Source organism: Nycticebus coucang, chromosome 19 (assembly GCF_027406575.1).
Source record: "Nycticebus coucang isolate mNycCou1 chromosome 19, mNycCou1.pri, whole genome shotgun sequence".
Lineage (NCBI taxonomy): Eukaryota > Metazoa > Chordata > Mammalia > Primates > Lorisidae > Nycticebus > Nycticebus coucang.
Genome location: NC_069798.1, coordinates 28383004 through 28398774, shown reverse-complemented (window position 1 = coordinate 28398774; position 15771 = coordinate 28383004). Strand labels below are relative to the sequence as shown.

General features: G+C 39.8%; 1 protein-coding gene across 2 annotated transcripts in view; it reads right to left on the bottom strand.

Annotated features, from left to right (window-relative positions):
* Positions 1-3738: 3738 nt before the first annotated feature.
* Positions 3739-15771, bottom strand: part of ELP2 (elongator acetyltransferase complex subunit 2) — a 62997-nt gene continuing 50964 nt past the window's right edge. Inside the window, exons 18-22 of one of the 2 annotated variants that reach the window (XM_053571064.1) lie at positions 15382-15574; positions 13417-13538; positions 11642-11772; positions 10694-10807; positions 3739-3973 (exon numbers count right to left, since the gene is read on the bottom strand). In XM_053571064.1, the coding sequence (XP_053427039.1) occupies positions 3817-3973; positions 10694-10807; positions 11642-11772; positions 13417-13538; positions 15382-15574 (717 nt within the window). In that variant the 3' untranslated portion in view covers positions 3739-3816. Of the gene's footprint in view, positions 3974-10693; positions 10808-11641; positions 11848-13416; positions 13539-15381; positions 15575-15771 lie in introns of those variants that run through there. The other variant, XR_008375923.1, reaches the window with a different exon arrangement.

Below are 15771 nucleotides of genomic sequence, written 5' to 3'. Positions count from 1 at the left end.
CTTTCATGTTTACATGGATGGAGCTGGAACATAGTCTTCTTAGCAAAGTATCTCAGGAATGGAAGAAAAAGTATCCAATGTACTCAGCCCTACTATGAAGCTAAATTATAGCTTTCACATGAAGACTATAACCCAACTATAGTACAAGACTATGGGGAAAGGGCCAAGGAAGGGGAAGGGAGGGGGGAGGTTTTGGTGGAGGGAGAGTAATGGGTGCGGCGACATCTAAGGTGCATCTTAGAATGGGTACAGGCGATTGCACTAATGTACACAGGTATGATTTAACAATAAAAAAAAAATGAAAAAAAAAAAAAAAACTACTGGGACCTGACCAACTAAAACTTCTGCACAGCCAAGAACAAGGTAAGTAAACCAAACAGACAGCCCTCAGAGTCAGAGAAAATATTTGCTGGTTATACCTCCGATAAAGGTCTAATAACCAGAATCCACAGAGAATTCAAACGTATTAGCAAGAAAAGAACATGTGATCCCATCTCAGGTTGGGCAAGGGACTTGAAGAGAAACTTCTCTAAAGAAGTCAGATGCACTATCTACAAACACATGAAAAAAAGCTCATCATCCTTAATCTTCAGAGAAATGCAAATCAAAACTACTTTGAGTTATCACTTAACCCCAGTAAGAGCAGTCCACATAACAAAATCCCAAAGCCAGAGATGTTGGCGTGGACGTGCAGAAAAGGGCACACTTCCACACTGCTGGTGGGAATGCACAGTAATATGTTCCTTCTGGAAGGATGTTTGGAGAATAGAGACCTAAAAATAGACCTGCCATTCGATCCTATAATTCCTTTACTAGGTTTATAACCAGAAGACCAAAAATCACAATATAACAAAGACATCTGTACCAGAATATTTATTGCAGCCCAATTCATAATTGCTAAGTCATGGAAGAAGCCCAAGTGCCCATCGACCCACGAATGGACTAGCAAATTGTGGTATATGTATACCATGGAATATTATGCAGCCTTAAAGAAAGATGGAGATTTTACCTCTTTCATGTTTACATCGATGGAGCTGGAATATATTCTTCTTAGCAAAGTATCTCAGGAATGGAAGAAAAAGTATCCTATGTACTCAACCCTACTATGAAGCTAAATTATAGCTTTCACATGAAGGCTATAACCCAACTATAGCACAAGACTATGAGGAAAGGGCCAAGGAAAGGGAAGGGAGGGGAGAGGTTGCAGTGGAGGGAAGGTAATGGGTGGGGCCACACCTACGGTGCATGAGTACAGGCAAAACTTACTAAAGGCAGAATACAGATGTCTACATACAATAACTAATAAATAAGAAAATGCCATGAGGGCTACGTTGAACAGTTTGATGAGAATATTTCAGATTGTATATGAAACCAGCACATTGTACCCCTTGATTGCACTAATGTACACAGCTATGCTTTAACAATAAAAAAATAAATAAATAAATGAATATATTTTTATCCAAAAAAAAAAAATTCTTTAGCTGATAAACAGGAAAATGGTAATCAGGGCAGGGCATTCTGGTCTCTGGGCTTGGGAAGCTTGGATGACGACTGCCTTGGTGCACATATAGTCTACACACAGCTGAGGACACAGGACAAGTGTATACAGATGCAATTTTCTAGAAGTACCCTGTTTCCCTGAAAATAAGACATCCTCCGAAAATAAGACCTACTTACAGGAAAGATAAGAGGTCCCCTGAAAATAAGACGTAGCACATCTTTGGGAGCACACCTTAAAATAAGACACTGTCTTATTTCCGGGGAAACAGGGTAAGTTTTCCAAATGATGATGGCCACTAGCCACATGTAGCTATGGAGCACTTAAATTTGGCTAGTCTAAATTAAGATAGGATTTAAGTATAAAATATCTCTCTAATAATTTCTTCTCAGCCTTTTGGCTAAGATCAAGTGAAAATATCTAATAGTTCTTTTTATATTGATTGTATGTTTTTTGGTTTTTTTGAAACAGAGTTCACCCTGGATTGAGTGCCACAGCATCATAGCTCATAGCAACCTCAAACTCTTGGGCTCAAGCGATCCTTTTGCCTCAGCCTCTCAAGTAAGTGAAACTATAGGCACCCACCACAATGCCTGATTTTCTACTTTTAGTAGAGATGGGGTCTGCTCTTGCTTAGGTTGGTCTCCAACTCCTGAGCTCACACAAACCATGCGTCTCGGCCTGCCAGAGAGCTAGGATTACAGGCATGGGCCTCCATGTCCAGCCTACATTGATTATATATTGATATAATATTTTGGATAGAAATGTATCATTAAAGTAAATTTCACCAAAAAATTAATAAACTTCATCTGCCTCTTTTAATTATGTGGCTACTAGAAAATTTAAAATTCACATGTAAATGACATGTGAAATACAGTGAACTAGAAACACTGTATATAAAGCTGAGCACAGTGGCTCATGCCTGTAATCCCAGAGATTTGGGAGCCTCGGGTGGCAAGACTGCTTGAGCCTAGGAGTTTCAGACAAGGCTGGGTAACATAGCAAGATAGCATCTCTAAAAAAATATTTAATTAGCTGAGCATAGTAGCATATGATTGTAGTCTCCTGCCAGGAAGGAGACTGACGTAGAAGAATCACTTGAGCCCAGGTGATTGCTGCACCACTGCACTCTGGCATAGGTGACGAAGCAATGCCCCTGTCTCTTAATAAAAAAAAAGAAAAAAGAAACATGAATAGCACTGATCTAGAAACCTCATCAGGCAAAACACCTTAACTTCCTTTGAAAGCAAAATATGTTAGATGATGGCATAAACGCCCACCAAGAAAATCCTCACCTTCTTCTTTCAACATATTCATATGTAATATATTCATTAATTGCCAATTTGCCAGATGATTCCATATTTCAACAAGAGCAGGCCTCCACTCTCATCCATCTTCATAGCACCTCTCGTGTCTTCCCTTAACCTCTACTCTCAACTCTCCTAGCCTGGCTCTAACCCGCAGGTGACACAACCCATTGTTTCCAACACCCTCTTCCTCCCTCTGCATCCTCTCTGGGGAACAAACATCCCTTACTCTCCTACCTTGAGCTATCACATAAATTCAGATTCAGAACTCTACTTTTTAGTAACTGCCATCTAATCAGTTTAAATGTCAGTTTACTTAAAGTAAAACCCTAAAAGAAGAACCTATGTACCTGGAAAGGATTGGCTACAGTTCAAACCTACAACTGCCTGCCAAGTTCCTAGAATGATTGGCATATACCAAGAAAGAGGGGATCAAGACAGAGTCAGCCCATTTTGTATGGTATGTTTATTTACAAAGATAAAATAAAACTGAGTCATCTGGGTTTCCTCTCTTTTTACCTTATTTTTTATTTTTATTTTTCTTTGCAGTTTTTGGCAGGAGCGGGGTTTGAACCCACCACCTCCAGCATATGGGGCCAGCACCCTACTCCTTTGAGCCACAGGCGCTGCCCAATCTCTTTATTTTTTATGTCTATCTTCTAAAGAGGGTAGTAAATAATGAAATGTCCCAAAATTGGGCAAATGAACAGGACCAAAATAACATAAAATCAGGCAAGTTTAGTCAAGAAGAAAGAAGAGAGGTTCTTAATCTGAACAGAAAGTTTCCAGGTCCAAGAAAAAATGTGCAACATTCTCAGTGTACATGCATACATTACTAATAAGGAAAAGGGTCCACAGCTTTCCTCAGATTGAAAGGGTATAGCACCCAAATAAGGATTACTACTACCTAACTTGAAAATGAAACTCAATGCAATAAAGGTAAAGAAAGGTGATCTATTTACATGATAAATATCTTAAAACAACAATGATTGTGCGCATGTATTTAGTCCATTACAGTGTACATCTGTTAACTCTGTAGATCTTCACAGTGTGATCTTCGCCACAACTTGCAAAATGTAACCACTCTGAACCTTCTGCTTCCTTCTGTTCAGTCTTTCCACTGCAATTCTTCCAGCATAGTTTCTTAATAGCAAGTGTATGACTTTGGCTGAAACAAAGACAGAGAAAAGATGAAATTAATATATATTATGACCATAAAACATTTTATAGGGTCCCTACTTACATATTAATTTAATTAGTATGCTCTTACTATTAATGGTATAAACATGAGAAGTCAGAACCCAAAAATTAAAATATACATGTTTTTAGCAACTTTAACCTTGAAAATATCTTACTATATTTACTTAAAACGGTACAAGTATATATTAGCCAAGGACGCCACCAAAAAGAGCAAGAAACAATGAATTTCTGTCAAATGTTGTTTTAATGACCAGTTGAATTCATGACATAGCTGTTAAAAAGTCATTCTTTAAGATAACATTACTAAATATATTTTTCCTAAGAATTTTCATTTTGCAATATTGTCTTTTGACATCTGTGAGATGGATGGACTTCTCACATTTTTACTGCTGGGTAAAGAAAGACAATGAATAAAACCACCTAGAGATACCACCTAACCCCACTGAAAATGGCCCACATCACAAAATCTCAAAACTGCAGATGCTTGTGTGGATGTGGAGAGAAGGGAACACTTTTACACTGCTGGTGGGACTGCAAACTACTACAACCTTTCTGGAAGGAAGTATGGAGAAACCTCAAAGCACTCAAGCTAGACCTCCCATTTGATCCTGCAATCCCATTACTGGGCATCTATCCAGAAGGAAAAAAATCCTTTTATCTTAAGGACACTTGTACTAGACTGTTTATTGCAGCTCAATTTACAATCGCCAAAATGTGGAAACAGCCTAAATGCCCACCAACCCAGGAATGGATTTAACAAGCTGTGGTATATGTACACCCTGGAATACTATTCAGCCATTAAATAAAATGGAGACTTTACATCCTTTGTATTAACCTGGATGGAAGTGGAAGACATTATTCTTAGTAAAGCATCACAAGAATGGAGAAGCATGAATCCTATGTACTAAATTTTGATATAAGGACAATTAATGACAATTAAGGACATGGTGGGAGTGGGGAAAGGGGAGAGCAGAGAGAGAAAGGAGGAGAGAGGGGTGGGGAAAGGAAAAGCAGAGAGAGGGAAGGAGGGAGGGGGGTGGGGTGTGTGCCACACCTTTTGGGGGCAAGACACATTCCAAGAGGGACTTTGCCTGACAAATGCAATCAGTGTAACTTGGTCTATTGTACCCTCAATGAATCCCCAACAACACAATGTGCTGGTTTCATATACAATCTGAAATATTATCATCAAACTGTTCAACGTAGCCTTCATGGCATTTTCTTAGTTACTGTATGTAGACATTTGTTTAGTAAGTTTCGCCTGTATCCATTCTAAGATGCACCATAGGTGTGGCCCCACCCATTACCCTCCCTCCACCCTGACCTCCCCCCTCTGTTCCCCACAAACACATCTTTAAAATCAGCCCCCCAGAACCTATGCAAGCAAATGACTATGTATCCTTACAAGTAGTTAGTCTGGGACAGCGGTTCTCAACCTTGGGTTGTGACCCACAGGAATTGCATTAAAGGGTCGTGGCATTAGAGAACCACTGCCCTCGGAGGTTATGATAATGCTGCTGTGTCTCAAATGTTCTCTGAAATTCTTCTAGAGGAAATGCTTCCATATTATTCAGAGTTGACTTGAGTACTCTCAATGACATCTCACCTTCCTGTAAGGATGAATTTGACTATTCAAAGCAGCTAAAAGTGATTTGGAGGTGAGTTTTATAGATAAATACAAATAGCAAGCTTCATAAATATGAATGGGAAGCTTAAAAAGCAAATGATCAGAGCAGAGCTGCTTCCTGCCGCTCTGCACCGGGGCGAGGCGCAGATGGCAGGCGCCCAGCATCTCGGCCTGTGGCCCTTGCTCTTGGGTGTGGCGGCGGCGGCGGCAGCTCGGACCCACGGACCCAGCAGCACGACATCCTAATATAAATCCATCAGAATGACACCTTCTCAGGTTACCTTTGAATCAAATAAGAGGAACTCTTTTGCCAGGAGAAGTTTTTGCAATATGTGAAAACTGTGATGCTTTGGGAAACTGGAGTTCTGCAAATGCTGTGGCTCTTCTTCCAGAGAATTAGATAGGTGAAAGCATGCTATGGAAAGCAACCACTGTACTCAGCAGAGGAGTATCAGTTCAGAATTGCTACTTCAAAGGGTACTTTTTAGAACCAAAGGCGCTCTGTATCGCGTATACATGTACCATGTGATGCAGGGGCTGCTGTGAAAATGAAATTAGAATTGATGATAGACAATTTGGAATCCACAAAGGTTTTAAAACTCTGGATTCTGGATGGCTGACATGTCAGACTGAAATAAGATTACTCTTGCATTATTCTGAAAAACTTCCTGTGTTAATAACAAAGAAAAAACTTTAAAAATCGATTTAGGTATGACCATGTATATTCGTTATTAGGGCTTTTATGTTTACTAATGCTATAGATTTAACACCCATTTGATTTCATCTTTTAAGTGAATAAACTAAGAATAAAGCGCACTTACAGATGTTACCTGTAGTAATAACTGTAGGGTTTTGTAGGAGTGGACTGCTTTCCCCCCTCAGATTGCTAACTGTTACGCATACTTGTGTTAGTCTTAATCTCTAAATTCAGAGATTTGTGTTTTTATAGTTTCTATCATTTAAAGTTTCTTAATGAGCAATAAACAGTTTGTTTAAAAAAAAAAAAAAAAGCAAATGAACGATACTATAAAAGGTATTATAATGAGTTTTCTTGCGTCTCTAGTAAGCTAATTCTGAAGACAATTCCTAAACAGAAGTTTCAAATACATTGTAAGTGACAGCAACACCACTGGGTATCATTTATTATTGATCAATATTAAAGTTATTTCATTTCATTAGAAGAATGATTTCAACTAGTGATGTCATGAAATAAACCTATATACCGAGGGTGCCAAAAAATGTATGCACATTTCAAGAAAGAAAAAAAACTGTATTAAAATAATATACACTGACTGTTACCTTGTATATTGTTATTTCATATCTCTTGTAATTGCAGAAGTGACTTGAGTATTACAATTTTAATACAGCATTTTCTTCTCTTAAAATGTGTATACATTTTTTGGCACCCTCTGTGGTATATAGTATATTTCTTTTCAGGGGATTTACTCTGAGGGATAGCACTTATTTGGCTATGTAAGCTTTGAGATGGTAGGTTTCTTTTGGGGTGGTGGTGGTGGTAATGTCCTTCAAATCCAGCATGTTAACACATCACATTTAGAAGACATGGGTTTGGGAGCCAACCTAAAAGGCAGTGTTTGCCTATACCACCACCACCTTTGTCTGTTATTACTAGCAAAAACTTTAATTTGAAAAGTACTTGAAATTTGGTACCTAGAATATTAGTAATCCAAATAAAACAATGTGTTAAGTCAGAAATTAGTTCCATCTGGCAAATCCTAAGTTATCATACTGACAAAGAAAAAAAAGGCACCAGCCACATACACAGAGGGTGGGGAGTTCAAACACGGCCTGGGCCAGCTAAACAACAATTACAACTGCACCTGTAATCCCAGCTACTTGGGAGGATGAGGCAAAAGAATCACTTAAGCCCAAGAGTTTGAGGTTGCTGTGAGCTGTGACGCAACAGTACTCTACAGAGGGTGACATAGTGAGACTCTCTCAAATACAACAAAATGTTAAAATGAAAGATTCAGGCTGGGTGCCGTGGCTCACACCTGTAATCCTAGCACTAAGAGGAAAAGGCAGGCGGATTATTTGAGCTCCAGAGTCCAAGACCGACCTGAGTAAGAATGAGATCTATCTCTACTAAAAAACAGAAAAACTATCTGGGTGTTGTGGTGGGCTCCTGTAGTCCAGATGCTTGGGAGGCTGAGGCATGAGGATCACCGAAGCCCAAGAGTTTGAGATTGCAGTGAGCTGTGATGACGCCACAGCATTCTACCCAAAGCTACATAGTGAGACTGTCTCAAAAAAAAAGAAAGAAAAATTCTGTACATGTCCCCTTCCCATCCATGCTTTCTAAGGGGTTTCTTGCCAGTGTACCACAATGGGGCCATGGCAGCGGTCTATAAACCAGGTTGGAGGCAGAGCAAGCACTGTGGGCAGGCAAAGAGAGAGGAAGGAAAGAGATGAGGAGAGTGCCCAGGAAAAGAGAGAATTTTACTGGATTTCTTCCCACTTCTGTAAGCCAATGTATAGAAGCATGACCTAATTCTACCGCTAAACCCAGCCTTAGTGCAGTGGGAGAGAAGCTGTGAGGGCATGGGAATAAATTAACAAACACATTTATTTATTTGGAGACAGAGTCTCACCATGTTGCCCTCAGTAGTGAGGTTGCTCACAGCAACCTCAAACTCTTGGGCTCAAGCGATTCTCTTGACTCAGACTCCCAAAGTAGCTGGGACTACAGGCACCTGCCATGACTCCTGGCTATTTTTAGAGACGGGGGTCTCACTTTTGCTCAGGCTGGTCTCCAACCAGTAAGCTCAAGCAATCCACCCCACCTCAGCCTCCCAGAGTGCTAGGATTACAGGCATGAGCCACCACACCTGGCCCTAACAAACACATTTATAATCATCACTAACAAGTCTGGCCAATATGGACACAAGCTCTACTGGATAAAACACCTTATGGTTTTTTTGCTGGGCAAAATGTCTCATGGCTATAATCCAGCACTTTGGGAGGCTGAGGCAGGAGGATCACTTGAGTCAGGTGTTTCAGAACAGCCTGGGCAACATAACAGGATCCCATCTCTAAAAAAAAAAAAAATTTTTTTTTTACCTAGGTATGATGGCACACACCTGTATTATCTAAATACTTGAGAAGCTGAATTAGGAGAATTGCTCGAGCACAGGAGTTTGAGGTTGAAATGAGCTATAATCATGCCACTACACTCCAGCCTGGGCAAAAGAGCAAGACCCTATTTCTTCAAAAAGAGAAATAAAAAACAGACATGCTCACAAATCTCTCTCCATTAAGCATTCTCCTTCAGCATGGTAACTGTCATTTGAAATTATATCTGAAATTTTCAGTAGTATGGATATATGAAAGTTGAAGAAGCCTACACTGAATGCTATTAGTGACTTTTTTGAAAACTTTTTGATCTCAAGAATGGAAGAAAAAGTATCCAATGTACTCAGTCCTACTATGAAACTAATTTATAGCTTTCATATGAAAGCTATAACCCAATTATAACCTAAGAATATGGGGAAGGGGCAAAGGGAGCGGAGAGGAGGGAGGAGGATGGGCAGAGGGAGGGTGATTGGTGGGACCATACCTAGGTGCATCTTACAAGGGTACACGTTAAACTTACTAAATGTAGAATATAAATGTCTTAACACAATAACTAAGAAAATAGTAGGAAGGCTATGTTATCCAGTGTGATGAAAATATGTCAAATGGTCTATAAAACCAGTGTATGGTGCCCCATGATTGCATTAATGTACACAGCTATGATTTAATAATAAATAAATTAAAAAATAAAATAAAATAGGTAAATAAGTAGATTAAAAATGATACCATCTGTTTCAGTGGGTTGGGAGTAGAGAAAAGGCTGTAAACAATAGGTGCTATATGCCACCTCAGATGGCAAAGGCTGTACCTGAGGCTGGGGAGCACTTGCCGTGCCTGAAAGCCAGTCACAGGCTGAGGGGCGCCTGGCAATCTGCTCCACTATAGGATCTGAGATGAAGCATTCAATCACAAAGATGCAACTACCACAATCCATATTTCAAAAATTGCAAACATTATGAATCACAATTTTTCCCCAGTAGCTCAGACTGTGGCCATGCACCAGGAGCTAATTTTTTACAATTTTTTTTGTACAGACAGGGTCTCACTATGTTGCCCACGCTTGTTTTAAACTCTTGGCCTCAATCAATCCTCCTGCCTTGGCCTCCCAAAGTGAGCCACCATGCTTGGCCTTGAATCAAATTTTATTGAGAATTTACTGTAGTCAGGTGGTACCTGTAGCTCAGTGGGTAGGGTAATAGCCATATACACTGAGGGTGGTGGGTTTGAGCCTGGCCTGGGCCTGCTAAACAACAATGACAACTGCAACAACAACAAAAAAATAGCCAGGCATTGTGGCAGGTGCCGGAAGGCAGAGGCAAGAGAATCGCTTAAGCCCAAGAATCTGAGATTGCTATGAGCTCTGACACCATGGCACTCTACTGAGGGTGACATAGTGAGACTCTGTCTCAAAAAAAAAGAATCTACTATAGTCAAATTCTAAAACAGATCATTATGAAAATCACTGCTTGTTTATAAAAACAGTATTATGTGAATAAGAAATGTGGTCAAGCAAACTTTTAAAAATCAATTATAATATAATAATAAACATCAATTTCAGGAGATTACCACAGAACAAAGCAGTATCACTTAGTGGTAAGCACAATGAAGACAGGTGTTTATTCTTCTCCATGGAAATATGGCATAAAATTTGCTTTCTAAAAACTCCATAGTTTCAGCCAGGCATGATGGCTCATGCTTATAATCCTAGCACTCTGCAAGGCTGAGGCAGGTGGAATTCAAGACCAGCCTGAGCAAGAGCCAGACCCTGTCTCTAAAAAACATCTGGGTGTTGTGGCAGGTGGCAATATAATTACTTGAGCCCAAGAGTTTGAGGTTGCTGTGAGCTGTGACTCCATAGCACTCTACTGAAGGAGATAAAGTAAGACGCTGTCATAAAAAACAAAAACAAAAGACTTCACAGTTTCCATCTAATGTGACTGATGGAAGCAAAAAATAGGAAGAAAATACCTTTGACTCGTTTCTACACAATGGGTCCAGTCATTTATTTCTAGAACTTGATTGGTCTTTTTCCAGGTATATAAGCAAATCTTTCCGCACTCCAATCCTATTGCAACCACATATCTGTTTTTAAGGGAGAGAGACAACAATCTTTAATTTAAGCATGAATTTGTATTATTTCCTTCATCACTCTAAAGTAGTTCATCACTGAGTCCCAACTGTCCCTGGCTTACAAAAGACTCTTTTCAAGCATCAGCCCAGGACACACTACACTGGTCTACAGTGTCCCCATGGAGCCTTTTCACTATATAGAGGTTGCACACTGGTTAACCACTGTCCCCTGTTAGCAAAGCCCATTAGCCATTGTTTCCCTGGCTGACTTGCAAGGACTCTTGGTTCACTGAAGATGCTTGTTATAGAAAAGTACTACAGGCGGCACCCATACAGTGGTTACGGTGCCGCCAAACACACGGAGGCTGGTGGGTTTGAACCTGGCCCAGGCCTGCTAAAACAATGACAACTGCCAAAAAAAAAAAAATAGCTGGACATTGTGTTGGGTTGCCTGCCTGTAATGGGAGGCTGAGGCAAGAGAATTGCTTAAGCCCAAGAGTTTGAGGTTGCTGTGAGCTGTGATGCCATAGCACTCTATCCAGGGTGACAGCTTGAGACTCTGTCTCAAAATAAAAAAAAAAAAGAAAGAAAAAAGAAAAGTACTATAGTCCTATATTTGGTGACTAAGAAGCTTCAAATCACATTCCTAATCTCTATTCTGCTATTCTGAATTGCCAAGTTCCGACAATTTAAAAATTCTTAGGAGAAACACAAGTATTTTTTAAAAATTGGCAACTCAGACAGAAGCTAAGAGAACCCACAAAAGAAATCCTAAGAGGTCTGTCTACTGAGAAATCAGGCAGTCTTCTTCAGAGAAACATAAAACTAAGTTCCACCCAGACTGACCGTTGGGAAGAGTTGAGTGTTGGGCAGGTACTGACGGCCGTCACAGCACCCCCCACATCCAGGACTGAGGAGCAGGGGCCGATGTTGTGCTCGCAGTCATCACTGGTGTCACATTCTCCCCAGACAACAACCTAACACAGATCACACTCTGTAGAGCTTTCTCTTTGCAAGGCTTCTAGCAATGCATTAGAGCAGCGGTTCTCAGCCTGTGGGCAACCCACAGGAACTGTATTAAAGGTTCGCAGCATTAGGAAGGCTGAGAACCACAGCATTTGATTTTCAATGGTACAGAGATAACACCAGATATTTGCTTTAGTATTTTAAAAAAGTCAGCATTTACATTTGTATATGATGTTCCAGGACTTCAGGGCATCAAGCTCTAGAGAAAAGGGTAGCAGACACAAGTATCTGAGACCTCAGTTACCTAGGTGTGTTGATCCAAAGATGGACTACTCCTGCCCAGAGACGGGTGGGCGGGGGGGTTGGCGGGGAGAGGAGGAGGCCCTAGCATGCCTTTTTCACTCATAAATCAATTCTGATCCAGTTAAGTTCCTTTCCCTGTGTCCTCACCCAGTGACTCATGCATCTCCCTGAGAGGTTACCCCCAAATTCAAAGGGACTAATTCAGTCTATAGCTCTTCCTCTATACCATCCATTGCTTGGGGAATCAACTCAGCTATCAGGAGGCCTAACCCCTTACAAGAAATGGGGCTTCCCTGGAAGCTCATGCCTCATAAGTATGAGACTGGTCACAAAGAAATGGACAGGGAAGTGAAACAGGACGCAGAACCAAAGCAAGACTCTGAGCAGAAGGCTTTGTCCCAGTAAGCAGCAGCATGTTTTGGAGCACATACGTTGTCTGCTGCAGCCGGACCTTCCCTGAGTGTGGCACTGGACCACCTTCTGGGGTTTGACTGTGGAGGACAGAAGCAGTTCTGCTTGCTCAGCATCTAGCAGGGACAGGCAAATAAATGCCAAGAAAGACGTAAATAGGCAAATCAACAGGAGGGCGGGTCTGAGAGATGCCGAAGAGGCTGACCTGAAAGTGCTTTACCTAAGTGACACCATAACTGTGCTAGCCCTCCCTCTGCTTCAGGTATCTGTACTGTGTCTATGACTAAAGAAGGCAGGGAGAGGAAAGGAATGCTGAACTGTCTGCAGAAATGTAGAAAAAGCAAAGGGCACTTTACAAAGTTCAAAAACAGAAGAAAGACCGGAAGCCAGGTCAACATTTTCTCCAGAACAAGGGTAGAGGTCACGTTCAAGAGCATATTGCTAGCTAACTTGTTGATTTTCTTCCAAGTTTGGGTAGATGTGTGTACTACTGAATAAAAACAGTCATTCATTATAGGAAAAATGTTAAATTTATGTAAATATGAATCAGAAAACTAGAAACGGTTTTTCCCTGTATCCCCCCAATGCCCCTCTTGCCCTCCCAGTTTCTTGGTCTTGATCCATTTCATTTACTGCTCTTCTTTCACTGGGACCATTTGATGAAGGTCAAGTGTCGGAAAGCTCTTCTCTCTTCACATTTTTGGTATTTCAGAGAAATGCATAGAATTTAACAAGTAATAAAAGCCTTTTAAAATGCATATATATGAAAAACACAGAAGGGAATAAACGGATTTTTTTCCTTTAATCCAGACAGAGGCTGGATACATGAACTGATTTTTAAAAGTTGTATCCGAAAGGCAGTATTGTATGTTTTTTATTCAACTATATCTATACAAACATTATTTTATATTTGAAAAAATATTAAGTTTTTAAAAAATTACCTTTTTGTCCCGACTCCCGGTAAAGAAATATTTGCTGTCAGGACTCCAATCACAAGACCAAATAATTCTACTATGCACAGAAGTAATTTTGTTGGTAAAAGCAAAGAGACTGAAAATTGGATCTGAAAGAAATATGTACACACCACTCACAAAGCAGAACTTTTTTTTTTTTTTAACCATTAGAAAGCTATGTTTAAGGGCAATATACATCATGTGACTTAGTAATCAATTTAATATGTGCTGATTTTTACAAGAGACTGAAGCCAGGCAACTAACCCCTCACCAGAAGGCTATGAGCATATGCTACTTTTCTAGTAGGGAATGCTTTTTTTTCTTTTTTTTTGAGACGAGTCTTACTATGTTGCCCTCAGTAGAGTGCCATGCTCACAGCAACCTCAAACTCTTAGGCTTAGGTGATTCTCTTGCCTCAGCCTCCCGAGTAGCTGGGATTACAGGCGCGTGCCACAACACCCAGCTATTTTTTGGTTGTAGTTGTCACTGTTGTTTGGCAGGCCCCGGCTGGGTTCGAACCCACCAGCTCCAGTGTATGTGGCTGACACCCTAGCCACTGAGCTATAGGCACCAAGCCTCTAGTAGGGAATGCTTTTATATTGACTAGTCCCTCTCTAGTAACTAATGACAAACATCTTCCACACACTCAAAGTTCAATTTATACCTATGAATGAAGCCTAAAGCAATTTAACCTTACTCAAGAAGTAGCTAGATTTGCATATTAGGTTACAAGAAAAAGATTGTACTACTTATAATGTTTTTTAAAAAACTAATATTTTCCTTGTAAAATTTAAATGTAAGTTCCCTTCTATCCCTTATTCGGACTAAATCGAAAATATATAACTGTTTATGAGGAAATTGGAATGGGAGTATATCTATTAATCTAAAATCGATAAAGACACAACAAATTAATAAATGTTAATAGCATCCCTTTAGCTTCTTAAAAAGTAAATGTTGCACATTAGGATATCACTAGTGCTGTAAAGAAAATAGTGTGTTCTAACTTATATTGCTGAGTATGTTTTATAGTCCTTAGTATTCTCTAAAATACAAGATACTAAGGACTGGAAATATCATAAAATCAAATTGTATGCAAGTCATATCAACGGAAGAATAAAAAACAGGAATAAAAAACACAAATATACTTTTTTTCTTGAGATAAAATTTCACAAACTTGCCCAGGTGGACTAAAAGAAGTAGGCAATCAGGCAATCCTCCCACCTCAGCCTCCCGAGTAGCTAAGACTATAGGCATGCACCACCATGTTGTGCTTACAAATATACTTTAAACACTCTCCAGAATTTACCCACTAAAAGGAACTGGGAGAAATAGGAATAGGCCCCTACTACAACAACACAACTCTTTTGTTCCTTTCTTTTTTTGTCATTTATACCAGGCTCAGAGTGGAGTGTGGGTCAGTGGGGTCATGTTATCCGCAGATGCATAACATACCCTTCCTGATGATCAAAGTGACAGGGGAGGGCAGGAAAAGGCTAGGGATAATTGCACCTCCAAGTTTCACAATTTAAAATATTACTATATTTATAAAATAGTTCAGAGAAGAAAACACTCAACTTCAAATTTTCTTAGTTGTATTTTCATTATTCCTGTCTCAAAAAATCCTAGCTCAGAAAAATCATCTAGCTGGTTTTATGATAGCATTCTCTAACCATTTACAAAATTTAACTGCCTACACATAGATTTTCTTTAACTGAGATGTTTGAACATAAAACATCCTGTCTACATAACTGCAAAGAGGTCAACCCAAAGACCACCTCCATTTAAATTTTACAAGGTCAAGTCTTCCTCAGCTATCCAAGAACTTCAAAAGGGTTCACAGCCATGAGGCTCTACCCTTCACCTTATCTTTCTGTTAACTAAACAACTGCTTAAAGTGGATAAAACAGACAAAACAGCTTCACTAATAACCTTCCCAATAGGGAACTAGTTTACCGAACTCAGGCGAGATTGTATCCTGTCTTTTCCACAATGACCAGGTTCGATCTCTGGAGACAGCTAGTAAGAACTTGTCATTAGGTGAGAAGGCCATCTGGGTGACAGTCAAACTGTGGAAAACTAAATTCTGCACCTGTTTCCAAGATGTAGTGTTCCAAAGAATGATGGATGCATGCTCCTTCTTAGCTGCCTGTAGGACAGAAATGAAACAATGAAGCTCTTTAAGTAAAAATTAACTGCAAACGAAACATTTTAAATACTACTTTATTTGTATGGATATATTTTATATATCTGTTTAAATGTAAAAAAATTTAAAAAAAATTTTTTGTGCCAATAACATACTACAACCAGGGCTATTCTCTGGGAAGAATCACAGAAGACTGAGAT